At 50.2% G+C, this 20,284-nt stretch overlaps 2 protein-coding genes and 1 non-coding gene across 9 annotated transcripts; all 3 read left to right on the top strand.

Moving 5' to 3' along the window:
• The first annotated feature begins 207 nt into the window (after positions 1-207).
• Positions 208-1,252, top strand: C1H12orf57 (chromosome 1 C12orf57 homolog). 4 transcript variants are annotated; one of them, XM_040573780.1, is made up of 3 exons: positions 208-351; positions 661-837; positions 906-1,252. In XM_040573780.1, exons 2-3 carry the CDS (start codon positions 714-716, stop codon positions 1,052-1,054), a joined length of 273 nt encoding a protein of 90 aa, XP_040429714.1. In that variant the 5' UTR covers positions 208-351; positions 661-713; the 3' UTR covers positions 1,055-1,252. The 4 variants fall into 4 exon arrangements, with proteins under 4 accessions (XP_040429714.1, XP_040429707.1, XP_040429729.1 ...); XM_040573773.1 differs by lacking the exon at positions 208-351 and adding an exon at positions 396-585; XM_040573795.1 differs by lacking the exon at positions 208-351 and adding an exon at positions 442-460.
• LOC121064225 lies at positions 395-453 on the top strand. The gene has a single exon (XR_005816424.1). It is a non-coding gene; the product is annotated as a U7 small nuclear RNA (small nuclear RNA).
• A 1,849-nt stretch (positions 1,253-3,101) lies between the features above and the next one.
• PTPN6 (protein tyrosine phosphatase non-receptor type 6) lies at positions 3,102-19,208 on the top strand. Of its 4 annotated transcripts, none has more exons than XM_040573815.1 (16): positions 3,102-3,228; positions 3,376-3,473; positions 10,105-10,227; positions 10,545-10,739; positions 13,702-13,924; positions 14,610-14,726; positions 14,884-14,997; positions 15,430-15,526; positions 15,998-16,077; positions 16,170-16,319; positions 16,435-16,566; positions 16,832-16,986; positions 17,328-17,395; positions 17,774-17,925; positions 18,289-18,386; positions 18,505-19,208. In XM_040573815.1, exons 2-16 carry the CDS (start codon positions 3,460-3,462, stop codon positions 18,611-18,613), a joined length of 1,827 nt encoding a protein of 608 aa, XP_040429749.1. In that variant the 5' UTR covers positions 3,102-3,228; positions 3,376-3,459; the 3' UTR covers positions 18,614-19,208. The 4 variants fall into 4 exon arrangements, with proteins under 4 accessions (XP_040429749.1, XP_040429739.1, XP_040429758.1 ...); XM_040573805.1 differs by having other exon boundaries at positions 3,105-3,228; positions 18,502-19,208; XM_040573824.1 differs by lacking the exons at positions 3,102-3,228; positions 3,376-3,473 and adding an exon at positions 9,455-9,833 and having other exon boundaries at positions 18,502-19,208.
• Positions 19,209-20,284: the final 1,076 nt, after the last annotated feature.

Consider the following 20,284-nt stretch of genomic DNA (forward strand, 5'->3'; position numbering starts at 1 on the left):
GGGGGCCAGCAGCGCCCCCCCCCCCCGCCATCCCCTCGCTCCCCCCCCCAGGGACCGCGGCTCCCCCGCCGCTACCAGCCCCCGCCCACCGCTGCTGGGGGCGGTGCCTTGTGAAGCCACGCCCCACCGCCCCGCTCCCGCCAATCGCGGCGCTCCACTCAACACACCCGCGGCCGCTGCGCCAATCGGGAGCGAGAGATTTGCATACGGCCGGCGGTGCGCGGTGGGGCCTCGTTGCGCGAAGCTGCGGCCGCTGCGGCGGGGACCGAGCGGTGCCTGGCACGGGGGGCGGCACGGGGAGCCGCCTGGGGGACATCCCACGGAAAGCTTCCCCCTCACCGTGACCTAGCGGTGGGTGGGAGCGGTGTGGGAGCGGCGCGGGCCGGCTTCAGTGCAGTGATTTCAGCTCTTTTAGTATTTGTCCAGCAGGTTTCCCGCGCGCGGGAAGCCGCCCCTGGCGGTGCAATGATAGGGCGGGGCTGCGCATGCGCAGTGCGGCGATGCGCTGAGGTGGGCGGGGGGGTAGCAACATGGCGGCGTCCGCGCAGGGCCCGTCCGCGCCGCTGAGCGCCGAGCAGGCGAAGGGTGAGGCGTGGGGGCGGCGGCGGGCGGTGCGGGCCGCGTACCGGGGCCGCCCCTGAGCCGCGCGTGTGCCCGCAGTGGTGCTGGCCGAGGTGATCAAGGCGTTCGGGGCGCCCGAGAACGCGCAGCGCATGGACGAGGCCCGGGACAACGCGTGCAACGACATGGGCAAGATGCTGCAGTTCCTGCTGCCCGTGGCCACGCAGATCCAGCAGGACGTGATCAAAGCCTACGGCTTCAGCAGCGACGGCGAAGGTGGGTGCCGTGCTCCCCGCCGGGCTGAGCCCTGCCCCGCGCCCGCTGCCCAGCCGCTCCCTTTGCAGGGGTCCTCAAGTTCGCCCGGCTGATCAAGTCCTACGAGTCGCAGGACCCGGAGATCGCCAGCATGTCCGGCAAGCTCAAGGCCATGTTCCTGCCGCCCATGACCCTGCCGCCGCACGGCGCCGGCACCGGCGGAGTGGCCACCTCGTGAAAGCCGGAGCTCCGCCGGCCCTGGTGGTCTGCGGCGCTCCGAGCGGAGATGTCTTCGCGTGGACAGGGGCTGCCAGCGCTGCTGGCCCGGCAGCCCTGAGGAAGGGAGAGGTTGAACGAGGGAGGTGTTGATCCGAAAGGAATTGGCTTCTTTGTGCGTGTGTGTCTGTCTGTTTGCGAATAAAAAACGTCTTGAAAATGCCCTTAGTGGTTTATGAAGGGACGTGAGCTGATCTTTGGGTACGGATCCTTCTCCCTGACTCAGGAGCAGCTAGAGGGATGTCCACTTCATATCTGATGTTTCATCCCATGAAACCTGAGCTACTGTTACAAGGGGCTGGTGTGTACCAACTTTTGCAAAAATGTAACTGCTACTGCAAACCTTAGTATGAAAGCACAAGGCTTGGCACCTAAGTGACTGACTTTTTTAAACATCATTTAAGAGATGCTAAGCCTCATCTAGAATCATAGAATATCCTGAGTTCAAAGGGACCCACAAGGATCATTGAGTGCAACTCCTGGCGCCACCGAGGACCATCCAAAATTCAAACCATGTGTCTAGGGGTGTTGTCCAAACGCTTCTTGAATACCAACAAGCTTGCTGCTATCACCACTGTCCTGGGCAGCCTGTCCCAGTGCCCGACCACCCTCTGGGTGCAGAACCTTTCCCTAACACCCAGCCTGACCCTCCCCGTCCCAGCTCCATGCCATTCCCTCAGGTCCTGTCGCTGTCCCCAGAGAGCAGAGCTCAGCGCCTGCCCCTCCGCTCCCCTCGTGAGGGAGCTGCAGGCCGCCACGAGGCCTCCCCTCAGCCTCCTCTGCTCTGGGCTGAACAAACCAAGGGACCTTATCCCTTAATCATACATCTTGCTCTCCAGACACTTTCCCATCTTTGTAGCCCTCTTTTGAACACTCTGATAGTTTTATGTCCTTCATATATTGTGGCACCCAAAGCTGAATACAGCACTCAAGGTGAGGCTGCACCAGTGCAGAGCAGAGCTGCACAAACAGCAGACCGCAGATCCCCACTGATGGGGAAGGTTGTTTCCTCAAACAACTAGCAATGCTGATGTACCCCATAGTACTGTTGGCCCTTTTGGCTGCCGGGGCACACTTGATTCATGCTCAACTTGTTGCTGACCAAAACCCCAGATCCCTTTCTGTGGGGCTGATCTCCAGGCTCTCATCCGCCAGTCTGTATGTATAGCCACTGTTGCCTCATCCCAGTTGCAGAATCCAGCACTTGCTGTTGTTAAATTTCATATGGTTTTTGATAGCCCAGCCCTCTAATTTGTCAAAATCTCTCTGCAAGAGCAAGCACTTATAAATGTGCTCCTTGAAACATATACTAGGTAATGCGATCCTGAATATAAGGTGGTGCTGTTCAGCAAGCGGTTGCAACCAGACCAGTGTCACCAACAGGTCAGTACCGCTAACTCTCTCACATGCTCCTACCAGAAACTGCTGTGGCTGTATTGTTGTTTTCTGCCTGACTGTGACCAAAGGTGTCAGACCTAATGATAAAAATAGCAGCAGGATGTTGCAAGGACTGGCAACAGGGAGGGAAGGCTGGGCTTGCCCCTTTTGGCAGCGGCCTGAATTAGAACAACACGAACAATGTATAACTGCGTGCTGCATTTTCTGGGACTGAGGAGAGGGAAAAGCAGAGGAGCAGGTTCTCTCCCCTGTGAAGTTTTCTGTCTTTCCACCTTTCAAATGAAGGGGCATCAGATGCACCCAATCGTTGGTAGCCGCCTGGCTTGTGTGCCTGTTGCCCTTGGAAGCGTTGCAGTCTTTGGGAAGGGCTGGTGGTGAAGAAGCCAGGCCCGGGAGAGCAGGGGGCTGCGAGTCAGGTGCGAGAGCAGTGTTGGGTTTTGCACTCTGTGCCTTTTGGTTACAAACTATGTAGGAATGTAGCCAGTGAGGGCGTGAACCTAGCGGATGGGAGGCAGGAAGAGCAGTCAGTCCCTTCCGTCTCTACCTACCTCTCCCAGTTTGGTTTTGGCCTTCCCCCACCCCTCTAATCATTTATTAACTACAGCCCAGGAAGTGTTTTGCAAATGGTGAAAATTAAGCCCTCCGCTTGAGGCCTACGTTTTACCTAGCCTACCACCTTCTTAAGTCTGCCCAGAAACAGGCAGAGTTCAGGACTGTGCCTGTGCGGACCAGACCCAGGTGAGTCACAGGATGCACTGCAGACCCAAAGCACTGTCAGCTGCTCCTTCCTGAGCCTTGGAATTAGCTGCCGTGAGCATCCAGCCATGTCGTGAGGGTGTGAGTTCACGCCCTGCTACTTCCAATCTTGCTTTATTTTTTGGGTAGGACGCCCTGGCTGAGGGTTGTGGTTCTTCTTCCACCAGCTGCTGTTAATTCCCCATCAGTGGGGATCTGCGAGTCAAGATCCTGATGCCATCCTGTGGGTGAGTGCTGCGTGTGCTAGTTAAAGCAAGAAAACAGAGCTGGTGGGAAAAACTAAAATGCTGGCAGTAGGAATTGAGCGCAGAATGGGAAAATACTGTAAACAAAGAGCTGGAGGACTGGAGCTTTAGTATTTTAGATTGTTGTTGCTGTTAGTGTTGCTCATCCTCACTTTGACAAAGAAAGAGCAGTTTGTGATGCCCACTTCACTGCAGTTATTCTGCAAGCCCTGAAGCTGCAGCACCTCAGAATGCTTTTGTACAGAGAGAGGTCAGGTGGCTGGCTTTTTTAATCCTGGTGATTTTTGTTTTGCTACAGCCTCTATAGTCCTTTATGGAACAGCAGGACAGGAAAAACTCTGCCATCAGTATAAATGGGTGCTCTGCCCCGGGGGCTGTAGTGACGTGGTGTAAGGAAAGGGGATTCTCATTACTCCGTGGTTAGAATCTGTTTGTCCTGTGGTCCAATGGCCTGACGGAGCATGCAGCTTGGACGGGTTGCAGGGCAATGGTCCGTATGCCCGTTCACTAGCACCAGCTGGCCTTTACTTTGCACTAACACCAACAACTGAACTGCTATGTCACAGGTGACATTCCCCCAAATGTGAGAGTGGAACAGACCAATTAAGTCAATATCTGGGCAAGAGGTAATAGAGAAAGCAATGACTATGATATCAAAGAAGGAGTCAACGTCTGCTTTTGTGAAGGCAAATCCTGTCTTGCAGAACTAGATATTTTGAGGAACTCAGCAAGCTTGCGGACAAGGGAGGTCTGTCTTTCCAAAATAGAATTTGACAAGATATTCTCATGTAAGTCTAAACAAAGCTGAAGCTACGGTATAAGAGAGAAGCTGACACTTTTCTTGAGTGAATAATTTGTAGAAAATAGGAAATGGAAGGTGGGAATAAATGTTCAGTTTTTACAGCAAAGGGAAGTTATAAGTGGTGACATATAAGGGTCTGACCTGAACTATGTGCTGTTCAGCATATTTCCAAATGATCAAATAGAGCTTGAATAGTGAGGTGAAAAAATTGACTATTGTTAGAAAGTTAGTCAGGATAATATGGTAGGAGCTGACTGAATAATTGCAGAAGGACCTTATGATAGTCAACGGGCAGGCAACAGATCAGGAGATGGAATTCAATATAGGCATATGTAAAACAGTGTTCATAGAATGGTTTAGGTTGGAAGGGACCTTAAAGATCATCTAATTCCAATGCCCCTGCTGTGGGCAGGGACACTTCCCACTAGATCAGGTTGCCCAAAGCCCCATCCAACCTGGACTTGAATACTTCCAGGGTTGGGGCATCCACAGCTCCTCTGGGCAACCTGTTCCAGTGCCTCACCACCCTCATATTAAAGAATTTCTTCCTAAAGTCTAATCTAAATTTACCCTCTTTCATTTTAAAATTGTTACTCTTTGTCTTATCACTATGCACAGTGGTTAAGAGTCTCTGTCCATCTTTCTTGCAGGCCCCCTTTAGGTATTGGAAGGCTGCTATAAGGTCTCCCTGGAGTAGTCTCTTCTCCAGACAGAACAACCCCAACTTTCTCAGCTTGTCTTCATAGGAGAGGTGCTCCAGCCCCCTGATCGTCTCATTTCAATCTTTTTATCCACCAATAACCCCAAGTCTTTCTCTGCAGTCCTGCTCTCAATCCACTCATTGCCAGGCCTGTATTTGTGCTTGGGATTGCCTCAACCCAGGCGTAGGATCTTGAAATCGGCCTTGTTGAACTTCATGAGTTTTGCACAGGCCCATCTCTCAAGCCAGTCCAGTTCTCTCTGGATGGCATCCCATCTCTCCAGCATGTTGACTGCCACCACTCAGCATGGTGTCATTGCCAAACTTGCTGAGGGTGTGCTCAATCCCACTGTCCATGTTGCCAACACGGACAAAGATGTTAAACAGCACTGGTCCCAATACCAGCCCCTGGGAAATGCCACTCGTCACTGGTCTCCACCTGGACATTGAGCCATTGACCACAACTCTTTGATTGCGACTATCCTTGCTCTCTACAACTTCCTGAGCAGAGTAAGTTGAGAGGGAGGTGATGGTCTTATCTTCCTGGTGACAGATGACAAGATGCACAGAAGTTGCATAAAATTTCACAAGAGGAGGTGAGGTTCAGACTAGACATAAGGAAAAATTTCTTTATTGTGAGGGTGGTCAAACACTGGCACAGGCTTCCTTGCGAGGTGGCTGATGCCCCGTGCCTGTCAATGTTCAAGAGATGTTTGGACAATGCCCTCAACAATGTACTTTAACTTTTGGTTAGCCCTGAATAATTCAGGCAGTTAGATTAGATGATCTTTGAAGGTCCCTTCCAACCAAACTATGCTATGCTATGCCATCCAGCCAATTCCTTATCCGCCAAGTGGTCCATCTGTCAAATCAATGTCTCTCCAATCTAGAGATGAGGATGTTGTGCCAGACAGTGTCAAATGCTTTGCACAAGTTCAAGTAGATGACAGCAGTTGCTCTTCCTTTGTCCACCAATGCCATGAACCCATTGTAGAAGGCCACCTAATTTGTCAGGCATGGTTTGCTCTCATGGAGAAAAATAGCTCAAAATTTACATGTGTGGACATGTGTACTTGTAACCTCCCTGGAGCAAGACTGTCATTGTCAAGTCCATGCAAATGTTAGCTTAATGCTTGGTTGTGGTGAACGATGGCAGAAATCATCATTGTGTCTTTGTATGCTTATGTCTCAGCAGTATTTTGAACACTGCGCAGCTTTGGTTCACCTTTTGCCCTCATCTCCAAAACAATACAACAGGGTTGGAAACATCTCAAAGAGGGACAACAAAAATGACCAGAAGCATAGGATAGTTCTGTATGGAGGCCATCTAAATAGGGTTGGATTCTTCAGCTTGGGAAACAGCTGAGGAAAGGTATAGAAGTTAGAGATCTATAAAATCATGAGCAGCTTGGGTGTGATTTAGGAGTTGGTCGTTTATTTTATTTATTTATTTATTTATTTTTACAACAACCATGTGTTAATAAAAATGGGCAGGAAACAGGTTATAAGCAAGCCAAAGTAGGTGTTGGTCCTGAGGCTTAACAGTGGAACTCATTGCTCAGTTTCTTATGGACTTGACAGTTGACTATGGTAGCTGCAAATAGAGGCTAAGGGAGCATGCGAGGGCGGGTTGACGATGATGACGACGATGATGACCTCTGTGCATAACCTCTCCTTCTACTCTTCCTTTGACAACCATTTCGACCTCTAGATGGCCTATTCCAAGCCCCTGCTCACAGCAGAGCTATCTCGAAAGTTAGATAGATCAGGTTGCTCTGAGCCTTTTTCAGGTTAGTCTTGCACATTTTAGGGAGTGGAGATTCTTCAGCCTCTCTGGACATGCGTGGCAATTGCTGAACCACCCCTTGTGTATGTGCTGTTTTTCCTGATACCTGATCAGAATTTCCCTTTCTGCAAGTTAAGCCTGTTGCCTCTTTTCCTCTTGCTGTGTCCCACAGAGCAGAATTTGGCCCCATCATCTCTAAAACCTCCACTCTCCTTTTAGGTATTCTTAGACTGCTATTTAAATCCCTTGTTAACCATCTTTTCTCTAGGCTGAACAAACCTAGCTCTCAGCTGCTGAGCTCCTCACTGCCTTGATGGCCCTATGCTGGATTGTGCCTGTTTCTTGGTGTCCTTTTTACAGCAGTCCAGATGTATGTACCTCTTAATTAGCCACTTTGTTTATCCTCCCTTCTAAACTTGTTCATTTACTAGTTGTGGCTTTGCTCCACAAAGAATTTACATGATGAGGTTCTACCATCTGTGTTGTACTAAAAGCCAAACAACATCACAAGAGCAGCCTCTTTGCTCAAATCTCTTGACCTGTTAATTATATTATGAAGTCTGTTGTTGCATGCTCTGACCATTCCAGAGAACAACCTGGAAGATACCAAGCAATTGTTTCTCTGCTGTGATATTTCCCTACCTTACCAGCTGGAACTTCTCCTCAGTAGTTTTTAATTAGTTACCTTGGTGTCTTTGGTCTAGTTGGCCAAGGGATGCCAGTAGATATAATCTCTTCGGATTTCAGCAAATGCCTTTGGTACCGTCCCTCAGAGTATCCTTCTGGACAAAATGTCCAGAATACAGATAGAAAAATACATAATACAGTGAGTGAACAATTGGCTGACAGATCAGGCTCAAAGGGTTATAATTAATGGGGTTTCATTAGGTGGATAGCCAGTTGCTAGTGGGGTTCCCCAGGGCTCCATTTTGGAACCAGTTCTCTTCAATGTTCTTATAAATGACCTGGACGGAGGATTTGAATGAATACAAAGTAGGTTTGTAGGTGACACTATATTAGGAGGAGCTATCGACTCCCTTGAGGGTAGAGAGGCGGAGAGATCTGGACAAATTAGGGGGCTGGGCTATCAACAACAGTATGAAATTTAACAACAGCAAGTGTTGGATTCTGCACCTGGGACAGGACAACCCTGGTATACGTACAGACTGGGGTATATATTAACCAATATATAATAATAATATCCAATCAGATTATATCTAATATAGCAGGAATTCCCTTTTGGGACTTTTATGCAGAAGTTTCTGTCTAATCACTAAACAATATTTGTTTTCTGTGCCAGTTTTCAATGTCAGTAGCTCTGATTTAGGTGTAGCCCATTCTTTGTGTAAAATTGGTTTCTTTGAGTTGCAGGTTTCTGTGCCTTTAAAGTCTCTCTCTCTTTTTTTTTTTTTTTTTTTTTCGTATCAGTTTTAAGTCAATACAGCTGGATTCCTGCAGCTCACCACATTCCAGCTTGTCATCTGTGTGAAACTGGAAGCATTTCGAAGGAAGGTGTTGTAGCTGCCTGGGCAGTCTTTCTAGCAATGAAGTTTAGTTTCTCAGTTCGTGTCTCCTGCACTTCCCTTTGCTGTTAGTTTCTGTATGTCTTGGCCACTACTAGCAGACAGTTCAGCTATTTGCAGGATTTCCCAGTCTGGTGGTGTGTAGGGAAGTCTGCAACTGCAAAAGAGTTGAAATGAGCAAGTCTCTTGCTGCCCACACCACGCATCTTAGCTACCACACAGGATAGCTGAGATGGTTCCAAGGAAGAGTCAGGCTCCTTCGCCAGCTGGATTGCCCACTGTGGTCATTGCATTGCTCCCATTTGTTCATAAGAACTGCAGGCTTTAAAATCAGGGCTATGGAAAAGGATAGTCACAGGCTGTAGCTGGAAGTGGCTGGTTAACTGGAAATGGTTAGTTTTCTTTCTTTCTCTCTGGTTGTACAGATTTACAGCTTTGGCCTCGGTGTGCTGTACTGGGATCTTGAAGGTCCTAGGCTAAGCTCTCTTGATGCTGTGTGGGCCCATCACATGCCATAGCTGATCATCCTGCTCTGCCTGCTTTCCTGGGCAGCTCCAACACCTGCCCCCCAAGCCCTTTGGAGTTACCAATGCTTATCTCACGGCTGCATCCTCCAGGCAGGCCGTTTTCAGGATGCTCGTGCTGTGCTTAGAGTGCTAGCCTGGCCTCTCACAGTCTGCATGCCTGGGTTTGCACAGCTTCCCTCTGTGGCCGTACAGAGCACATGGGATATTTATCTGCCAAGAGAGTTCATCAGCGAGCAGGGTCACAGAGGTTTCGGCTACGTAGCTGAGGGCAGCCCAGCAGAACCAAGCTGCGTGTCTGTGCGGTCGTAACTTGTAGGGTGCTTCATTGCTGAATGCGTGCTAGAGTGCGTTGCCTGCTTCAGCCTTGCAGATGTGTGGGTGACCTTAGGCAGCCGTGGTCCCCCTGGCACACTGTAAGGATTTAGGGGTAAGAAACACTCATGTCTCTTACTGACCTCTTGGAAAAGAAAGGGAACAGGGAGAGGGCTTGCAGAACTGAATTTTGTGACCATGGCTGGAACCTTAGAAACACTGGTAGAGTCAAAACTGATGCGAAAAAAAAAAAAAAAAAGCAAGGACCCAAGAATAACAGGGGGGCTGGGGAGGAAAGACGCAAAAGGAGAAGCAGAAGTGTGTGCAAAGCAGCTTGGGGCTGGGGAGCTGATGGCTCAGAGCGCTTCCTGTTCCTGGAGCTGCGCGTGCCCAGCTGTGTGCTGGGCTGCTCCTGCCTGTGCCCTGCAGCAGTGCACGGAGGGCCACGAGATCAAGGCACACATCAAGGAACAGGTTGATGGAGAGGGGCCGAATGGACTAACAGTAGACATCAGGAGTGATACATGGCCAGCTCCCCAAAGGCACAGAAACAGCTTGGTGTTGGGTGCTCCATCGCAGACCTCCGACTTCCCTTTTCTCACCAGTGCAAAGAGATTTTTCCTCTGTGTTTTTTGAGTTGCTTTGGTGGTAGCCACTTGGCCTCCTCTTCTTCTTCCCTCCACAATGGTGAGGTAAGAGGGTCTGAGAAATGTGTGTGTGGGGAGGGGAACCAGCAAAGTAGGGCAGCTCGGAGGGGATCACCTTGGTAGCTGTATCTCGATGGAAACCTTTCATAGGCCGTGTGAGGTAACGGGCACGAAGGAATCCTTCGTGCTGTTGCTGGTTGTCACCTGCATAGGTATCTCTAGGGATGCTGACTGCGAACCATTCTTCAGTGTATGTCTCCACAACAGTGCCTGCGATTTTTCATTTACTTGGCTCTGTTTTCATCTCCTCTGCTAGGTGGTTTCATCGTGACCTGAGCGGGCTGGAAGCTGAAGCCTTACTGAAGGGACGAGGTGTCCATGGGAGCTTTCTAGCCAGACCCAGTCGGAAAAATCAGGGGGATTTTTCCCTTTCGGTTCGGTAGGTAACTTGGACCCCAACTTCTGCCTTTCCAGGTTTGCATATGTAGAATGCTTAGGTCCTCATGTGTCCTGGGGTCTCTCCTTCATCATCTCCTTATTCCTTTGACTTCTCTCTATGCTGTAAAAGGATCTGAGCTTCCCAGTACCTTCTGGACCCTCACTTAAGTTGCCTCAGGAGCTTCTTTTCCCAATCATCTCCTTCCACTGGGACGGCTTGCTATGGTTCCATGGCAGGAGGTGATGCAGGCGGAGGCTTCAAATTTTCTGCCTCTTATCCAGCTGCCTCACTGGACTACTCTGTGCATCATTCCACAGGGTTGGTGACCAGGTAACCCACATCCGCATCCAGAATACTGGGGATTTCTATGACCTGTATGGAGGGGAGAAGTTTGCCACATTGTCAGAACTGGTGGAGTACTATACACAGCAACAGGGCTCACTGCAGGACAAAGATGGAACCATCATCGACCTGCGATACCCGCTCAACTGCTCTGACCCCACTACAGAGAGGTATGGAGAAAGCAAAGCTTCTGGTATGTCTGTGACGAGACCTTCTCCATGCTCCATGGCCACCTCTCTGCCCTGCTCACGTCCCCAGAGGGCACTCTGCAAAAAGTGTCTCCTGGCTCCCGTATCCTCCTGTGCTTCCCCAGGGACAACGTCCCCAGCAGCAGCTGGACATGCCTCATCCCATCGCAGCAGACCTAACAGGGCTCTATGTATACTTTTGGTTTCTTGTTGCCTTTGCTATTTACGTAGCGTTCATAAAAAGCGACGGTTGTGGTGTAAGTTGTATCCACAGCGGTACGGAGGGTGGCATGGTGTGTGGAAGCCCCAAACCTCCTTGCTCATCCCAGGCCTGGCTGACTCATGTGGCTGAGCGGGGCCACGCTCACCTGCTATTCCTGGCCCGCTCAGCCTCCTTCCTGTCCCCGCTTTGCATATGTCTCTGACACCAAGTTAAATCAAATCAGGTGGTTTTGCCCTTGTGCTGTGCTTTCAGCCTCCCTGGTGCAGCCTGGGGAGCAGTCGTGCTGTGCCCTGGGGTGGGGGCAGGCTCTGGGTGGGGAGCAGGCAGGTCGTCCCCGTGCACCTGGGGAGCAGGGGACAGCCATGCCGTGCGGGACGTGCCTGGGTACGCCCTGGCATGCTCCGGGGCAGCGGTGCGAAGTGGGCAATGTCTGCATACTGGCTGTCCTCTCCACTCAAGGCCGTTGCGCCGTGGCCCTGCAGTTTCCTCTCTTCCTCCCCTGCGGTTGGAAACTTCTCCCCCCCCCCCCCCCCCCCCCCCCCCCCGGCTCTTACGAAAGCTCCTCTCACTCTCTCCCCAAGTGATTTTCCATCACGTGGCTCTGAAGAGCTGGGCTCTGCTGGGGGGGAGGAGAGGGGGACAGGACCCACTGACTCCTTCCTACGTGGGGAGGGGGGTCCTGGAGACTTCTTTCCTGGGCAGGAGGGGAACCAAACGTTCCCCAGGGGACATCTCAGCACTGGCAGACGGTGACCGCACGCTTCTTTGGGAAGAGGGTCAGAAACGAGTAGTTGCTGTGCCGTGGAAGTCACCAGCTATTTCTTGCAGCACACGAGATGAAGATGAACAGAAACTAAAGCCAGCCAGTACTAACTGAGACACAATAATTGCTCGCCACATCTTGCTCTCAAAATGATTCCTAGAGGTTGCATAGAGGAATGGGTTGCTCTGGCTGCATGCAGGACTTAGCTGAGTCCAGAGTATGGGTGAGTGAAAGCCCAGATGTTTCTGTGACTGTGGCATGGCCTCCTGAGCTAGATTTTACTTCTTGGGAATAGGCAGCAGAGGAGCTGTAACAATTGAAAACTCATCATACCGCTACCACTCCAGACCACCACCATTAGCTACTCAGTGGGCAGCAAACCTGCTACCATGGCTCATCTAAGCATCTGCCTGGCCTTGGCTGCAGTGTGTGCAGCGATGTAAGGAGTATGCCTTAAAAAAAAAAAGGTGATTTCTGCAGTACCTGAAGTGAGCAGCAGCAGGAAGAGGCGTTGCAAGTCGGTCTGATGCAAGAGCTACCTGCTTTTGAAATGCTGTTCACCAGGGAGATGGCCCAAATGGCTGTGGCTGCAGCTGCCAGGGGAGCTTTGTGGAAGCAGGACAGAGCTGTGGTGAGCACGGCCTTCGGACAGGAGCACCAGGGCTGAGACGGGTCCAGACCCAGCAGAGCCTACAGCAGCAAATGGGTACCAGGAGGAGCAGGATGATAGATCATCCCCCAGCGCCCAGAAGCATCGGCTTGCTACAATTTGCACGTCTCTTTCTACTTGGCAGCTCACCGGTGCCTTTGGCAGTTTCTGGAATGGTCCCAAGAGGCCGGACCATGCTTGGAAAGGGCATGAGGAGCTAGAGGATCTTCACAGAGACAGCCAGGGTCACATCTGGAGATCCTACAGGGCCAGCGTCCTGCAATAGGAGGAGAGTCCCGGGTTGTCCCATTTCCTAGCTTCCTTCTGGTGACAGTCACTTACACCTGCACCCCAGAGTGCAGTGAGATCACACAGGGCAACCACGTGCTTCCCTGAGACCTTTGTAGGTGGGAAGGGGCTTGGCAGTAGCAGCGCCATTTGCACCATGTTTGTGTCCCTCTGTGCCCTGAGCCATCCTGCAGCAGGGCAGAGAACACCTCAGTCTGTATTGAGGGCAGGAATGTGCACGTGGATCAACAACAGTGAAAAGTACCAGAAACAAATGTGAGCTCCAGGCGGCTCCTGGCACTCATCCCCATGGCTAGGCTGATTGCTGCAGTGTGACGTGCTCAGGGAGTGGGAATTTTGCTTTGGCTGAAGAGCTTCAGAAATAGGAGTTGCTGCTAGAGGTCCAAGAAAAGTATCTTTCCCTAGGTAGGTTCCTTAATGGGTCTGATCTTAACGCAGCCCTCTGTGTGCTGCTAAATCCAATGGGAGAGTTTCTGACTCACTGAGTCAGTTTTGTTTCTTTAGTGCTTGAGTTTCCAAAGCACTCAGCAGCAGTAAGGTTGGAATCCCAATAATACTGAGAGGTGCTAAAACCCAGAAGTGGCCTCCCTGAACTGATCCTAAAGCCAGTAAGCATTACTTACCTGTGCTTTTGTGTATCACACAGCTGGATCACACCGGGTGCTTTCCCACTGTGTCTTCTGGTACCAGCATTCTGCTCCTTGGACCCTTCTAGCTCCACCTCATCCCCTGCCCTTTCCTTTTCTTGCCAGTTGTCTGCTTCTGTCTCATCTACTTTTTGTAAGATCCTGCTCCTCCCTTGGTTCCCCTCCCTTCATCCTTCCTCCATTTCTCCCCCTCTCCTCTCTTTCTTCGAACCTTCTCTTCCCTCCCCCCCCCCCAGCTTCTCCTTCCACAGCGTGTTACTGCCCTATACTCATCAGTGAGTGGATGCTCGAGGGCATCCACTTACTTGCATCTCCACCTCTCTTCTGACCTTCTTTTTTTTTTTTTTTTCTAGATGGTACCATGGGCATCTGTCAGGCGCTGCAGCTGAGTCACTTCTCCAGGTCAAAGCCACACCTTGGACCTTCTTGGTGCGGGAGAGCCTCAGCAAACCCGGGGATTTCGTCTTGTCTGTCCTGACTGACCAACTTAAACCTGGGTCTGATGCTCCATCAGCTGGGGCAAGCAGTGCCTCCGGGGCCCGTCTCAAAGTCACCCACGTCAAAATCATGTGTGAGGTGAGCAGGTGGTAGAGCAAAAGGAAAGGGGAGTAGAAGTTGCCTCTACATGTCTCTGCTGATCACATCCTCCAAAAAAACTTGTCAGCTTGATTACCAGTGTTTATGAATTTGGATTGAAGTGCTGTCACCTTGCAGGTTCCTTATGTCCTCACCCAGGACTGGGTGACCGTTGGCTGTGCTGGGTGCTCAGACATGGAAGGAAGCAGGACTAGGTGTGTCTGAGAACTCTGTCACAGGGAGTCTGTGGTGAAAGAGATAGGAGGATTCACGGCCTGATGATGAGTTTATCAAAAGAATTAAAAGCTCTTGGAGAAGGAGGGAGCATCTGCAGGGTCTCCAGACTTAGTCTGGAGGATGCTGCACCTCACTGTCACAAGCTCTCTCTTTCATGTGAAATGATATGGAGAAAGGAGGGAGACTTTAAGGACAGAAAGCAACTAACTTTAAAGGAGAGCTGAAGGGAATATAACTTCTCCAGGCTTCCATCCACTGAGGAGGAGTCAGTTCACCGTGTTACACAATTTAGTGCTCTCAGGGCAAATTGCCATTTGAACCCCTTGTTTTTCCAGATGGCACAAAGTGGTGCCTGTGACTCTGCACCTCAGCGTTACCTTTTTCCTGAGCATTATCACCTTTGCCTGTAGGAATGCTATGGGACGTAACATGTTCTTCTTCTGTTTAGAATGGACGTTATACAGTTGGAGGTGCTGAAAAGTTTGACAGCTTGGCAGATCTGGTGGAGCACTTCAAGAAGACTGGAATTGAGGAAGTGTCTGGCTCCTTTGTATACCTGAAGCAGGTAAATCCTGTCTCCTCTTTTTCTCGGGGATCCTTTGGAGGGACTCCCTTGCTGTTTGTTTCTGCTCTGTGTCTCTCCTCTCCATAGCACACAAAGGAGACTTTGAACTCCAGCAGCATCTCTCTCATGCCAACCCATTGTGTTTTCCTGTCCCCAGCCCTACTATGCTACAAGGGTGAACGCTGCTGACATTGAGAATAGAGTGCACGAACTGAACAAGAAGAGTGTATCTGAAGAAACATCCAAGGCTGGATTCTGGGAGGAATTTGATGTAAGAAACTGGGGAAACTGGGGAAATTTGGGGGGAGTTCCTGTGCACCACCTCATTCTCCATCCCTGATTTCTTTCTGGACACAAACTTCTCAGGAAGTCTTGTAAATCCATGTTGATTTATCTCTGAAAGAAGTCTATTTGGATCCTGTTCCTCCTGTGTGTGTGTGTGTGTGTGTGAGTGAGGGGTGTAAGTGCCATCTTTAAGTGATTTAACCCAGTGAGGTAGAAATGTACTTTTTCATGGATAGAAGAACTAGTTACCAAGACAGTAAGGACACGAACCTTGAACTTCTCAAGTCTAGGTTTACTTTTCACTTCTCTGCTCCCCCACAAGCATACCCATGTGTCCTAAGAGTTGCCACCATTCCTCTGAGTGTCCACCTTTCCTGTCATACATTGTGATGTTGCCATAACTTTCTCCTGTTTTCAGAGCCTGCAAAAACAGGAAGCCAAGCAGCTGTTTGACCGTCATGAGGGCCAGAGACCTGAAAACAAGAGCAAGAACCGATACAAGAACATCTTGCCCTGTGAGTCCTGCTCCTCTGCTGTTTAAAAAAAAAAAAAAAAAAAAGGCAAGTAGACAGAGACAGGAGAGGTGTCCAAATCATTTCTGACCCTGTCTCAGCCTGCTCTGTCTTCCAGAGTGGATTACGAGGTCTGCATTATGATTATGATTATGAGGCCCTTAAATTGAGGATTTAAGAGCTGATAAGAGGTCACGGCATTTTCATGACCTTGAAGGAAAGAAGGAAGTTTGCAGCAGACTAGCTTATATTATGGTCTGTCATGGGGGGAGAGAAATGGGAACACAGGTTAAAACTGGTCTGACCTCATAGAAGGAGTTGAAAATATGTAAATATATGAAATGGGTATGAAAATATACCCATACTGTGTGCACTGGGTAATGTGAGTGAGGTGGCATGGGGCAGCGAAGGAGCTTCATCTCACTGGGCACCACGTATCTCATAACTCTGTTTATTCTTTTGCTGCACTCCTAGTTGATCACTCTAGAGTCATCCTCCAAGGAAGGGACCCAAATATCCCCGGATCTGACTATATCAATGCCAACTACGTCAAGGTGAGACTTTTGAAAGATGGCAGTATGCCCAAGGTGGGGGGAAGGCCTGCCAGCTCCTGCAGCCCTCCTGACCTTCCCCTGTCCACACTCAGAACAATCTGATCAGCCCAGACGAGTGCACCAAGACCTACATCGCTAGCCAGGGCTGCCTGGATGCCACAGTCAATGACTTCTGGCAAATGGTGTGGCAGGAGAACACACGCATTATTGTGATGACCACGCGGGAGGTAGAAAAAGGGCGGGTAAGTGGCTGTTTGCAGGTGTGTTGGAGCTGCCCTCTTTCCCCCTTCAACCACGGCTGTTTTCTTTCTCTTTCCTGCCTTTTGCCTGTCTTCACCCTCCCCTCTCTCTACACAGAATAAATGCGTGCCCTACTGGCCAGAGGTGGGCAGCACAAAAGAATATGGTCCCTACCTTGTGGAGAACACTGGGGAGCACGATGCACTGGAATACAAACTCCGTCACCTCTGTGTGTGTCCAAAGAACAACGTGAGTGTGCCTGGTTGGGGACTGCCATGGAGCCTGCGGGTGTAAGAGTCACTGTATGTCTAAGGCTGGGAACTGCTGGGTGCTGTGCTGGTTCTGCTCTTGCATCATTCCAGGGTTGTTGTTCCCACCTGTTTTGGGCTGGGACACTGGTGGAATCACCAAGGGGCACACAGGGGCCTTTGGCTTAAAACCTAGCTCTCTTTGGGACAGAGGCCAGGGTTGGGACTGGGTTGCAGTTTTACCAGTGGGGTATTTTTATTATCAGGCTGACGCTGTGCGTGAGATCTGGCACTACCAGTACCTGAGCTGGCCTGACCACGGTGTCCCCAGTGAGCCAGGAGGAGTGCTGAGCTTCCTCGACCAAATAAACCAGAAACAGGAGAGCATCCCAGCTGCTGGGCCTATTCTGGTGCATTGCAGGTTGGTACAGAGGCTAGGGTTTGAAGCATTCTCCATCCCTTCATAGGGAAGGGATGGAGGCATAAAGTCTCTGTCCTGCTGCACCAGCCGTTCCCTAGGACATGTGAGCGAAGCACATGCCAACCCTTTCTCCTCTTCGATGTCCCCAAACCAAACCCGGCTGCCTGTTGAATCTTTGACTCTTTTGTGGCACCAATGAACAGCTGCTACGAGTGCTGCATGAAACAGCTGCCCCAGAAACAGCTGCATTTTGTTTCAGGACCTTGGCCTGTGCTCAGCTGGGGGGGATGTAGGTATTGATGTACAGGCAGCTCTGATCTCTGCTTGTCCTCTCCTTGCAGTGCTGGGATTGGCCGCACGGGGACTATCATCGTCATTGATATGATAGTGGAAACAATCTCCACCAAGGGTAAGAGGACCTCAGAGTGTCTTGAATTGAACTGGCCTTCCCAGTAGGGCTGTGCCCTTAACACCAGCGGCAAAGGGATGAAAACTTTCAGCTGTCAGTGGAAAAGAGCACGCCTCAACTCTGAGGTTGTCTCTCTGAACCATTTACACGATAAGTGTATCTCTGGATGTACTTATTGTGGCTTTAGCCTTGCTTGAGCTCTTCCACCAGGGCCAGACTTGGAAGATGCTGAGCAGGAAGGAGGGGTGGGAGGTCCATAGAGGGGTTAAGGGAGTTGAAAACTTCTTGACTGAGCTCCACTGTGACTGCTTTTGGTGCAGAACTGGGGGGAGGGGGGTCAGCAAACACGTGCAAAGCTTTTCTGTTGCCCCTTGCTAGGACTGGACTGTGACATTGACATCCAGAAGACCATCCAGATGGTGAGGTCCCAACGCTCAGGGATGGTGCAGACAGAGGCCCAGTACAAGTTCATCTACATGGCCATCTGCCAGTTCATAGAGACAACCAAGAAAAAGCTGGAGGTTATCCAGGTGAGAAAGTAGACTTTCCTATCCTGTGAGCTGAAGCCCAGCATGGTGTGGGCTCTGAGCCCTAGGCCTTAAACATTCGCTACATGCTGCTGTTTAATACTCTTTAGCCAAAACACATCACAATGAGGCACGTCAGTGCCTCCAGAAATTCGTTGCCCCACTATTCACTCCTATACGAGAACACGTGTGTTCACCTCTGGGCTAGGAGTGGGCAGAACGCACTGAGCCTGGGGACTTCAGCCAAAACCAGTGTTCGCTGAGATCCTAGCGTGATGCGTGGTTAAACAGCCAGAATTCTCCCATGACACTTTGCATGCTTTTCCCAGACTGTACTCTTCTCAGCTTGCATTTTCTCTCCTGTAGTCTCAGAAAAGCAAGCAAAATGAGTCTGAGTATGGGAATATTGCCTACCCGCCTGCAATGAAGAATGCACATGCCAAGGCCTCAAGAAAATCCTCCAAGTAAGTGCTGACCTAAAGCGGATGCCAATTTATGTCTGCCTCTGGCAGTGCTCTCCCTGCTGGTTTGGTGGCTTTTCCCTTCTGCTCACTTTTTCCCATTTTTTTCCTGGTCTAGCAGGCAGAAAGAGGAGTCAACAGTTTATGAGAACTTGGGCAAAAAAGAGGAGAAAGTACGGAAACAGCTCTCCTCAGACAAGAAGCTGAAAGGCTCGCTAAAGAAAAAATAAGCATGAGTAAGCAGGTTTTGAACATGGAGTGCAGAACTGGAGCTTGGATCCAGGCTGGCCTGTCTCACATTCCCATCTCACGGACTGGAACTAGGCCTTCCCCATTTCTTCCATGCCATCTTTCAGTGCTCTGAACCAGGCTGCTTTCCAGCTCAGCTGACTTCACTGTCCCTTGCCCACACAGGCCTGTGAACTCTCTCATTGTCCTTCATCAGTCATTAACAGGAAAAAAAAAAATCACACCCCTTCTTTCCCTTGGTGTGTGCACACTGGCACCTTAACTCCCCTCTGCTTCAGCAGTTCCTTTTCTTGAGGAGTTACGGAAGAGCTTTACAGGAGCTACATCTCTACCTGCCACTGTGAGTTAAAGAGTTTAGCCTGTTTAGTGTTCCCTGAAGCCTCCTCTTTTAAAATCTGGCATTTTGGGCCTGTTTCAGCTTAGCCTCTCTATAATTCAACAGGTAACTTCCTATTTTCTTTATCCTGACCCTCTACCCCCCAACCCCTTTTCTATTTGATCCTGTAAATATGCCAGAATTTGATGTGATGGCCGTGTTTTCACTTGTGTTTGTAAATAAAAGTGTATTTGTTTGAATGCTGACCTGAAAATTTTCTCTAGAATCGTATAGCTATTCTCCTGGTTTCTCTTACAGTCCTGCAGACTTACAACAGCGCTAGCTTAGTTTTCATCAGTTCTGGCAACCTTATGGTGGTGTCTTACTGCAAGACTTGCGTGTTTATAGACATCAGGTTAAGTCTCATCACTGAAAGTTAGCTGTGACGAAGTCAGGCACAGACTTTTGCACCTATGTTTTGGTATTTGGAAAAGTTGTAGAATTGAAATTTCATCTTTACAGAGAAGGCAGACCAGAGCATGGCCGCATCGTGGTTTCACAGATGATAACCAGTTACCTACAAGGGGTTAAGGGAGCTGGCTTGTTTAGGCTGGTAAAGAGTAGGCTGAGGAGTAAGCTGCTCGCATTTTCATCTAAACCGAGGAGCCTCACGAAGCTGAAGATAGTGGCACACAGTAGAACCAGAGGCAATGGTTCCAAACTGCAGCTTGGGAGGCTTGGGTTGAACACCAATATCCTCATCAGGCACCATTCAAACAGAAGCTTAGCGCGGGAACTCTGTTCTTGCTGGTTTTCAGTACTTGACTGGACAAAGTCACAGCCCATGTGATCTACTGCTGGCAAGTTTCCAGCAGGAACCCGGACTAAAGTCCTCTTGAGGTCCCTTCCCGCCACCATTTTCTATGAATCTGTGAACGCTGGTGTGTTCGTAAGTACTGTAGCGTGCCTTCGGTGGTGGCCATGAGCCTCAGCACAGCTTTTACAGTCATGCCAGTTAGAACTAGGCCCCAGTCCACGAGCTGTACCTAGGAAATATGGGAGAATGGTGAGTTTGGATAAAGCTATGGCTTTATCTGCAAAAAGTGCAGACCTGAACTTTGCTGTGGCAGTTGGACTAGGTGAGAGACATGCTGGGGAACCTTTAATTTACAGGCATAGGCACTGCTTGATCTGTGGGCATTTGATACTCAAAGATCGGTGAGGTAGCCTGGACTAGAACTGCGGCCTGGCCTAGAACCTGGTTAGAGCTGATAGGTACAAGAGCTCTGTCCCTACCTAGGGGAAAGTCCGAGCTAAAATTCACAAGTGACCTAGG

This window comes from Cygnus olor, chromosome 1 (assembly GCF_009769625.2).
Source record: "Cygnus olor isolate bCygOlo1 chromosome 1, bCygOlo1.pri.v2, whole genome shotgun sequence".
NCBI lineage: Eukaryota > Metazoa > Chordata > Aves > Anseriformes > Anatidae > Cygnus > Cygnus olor.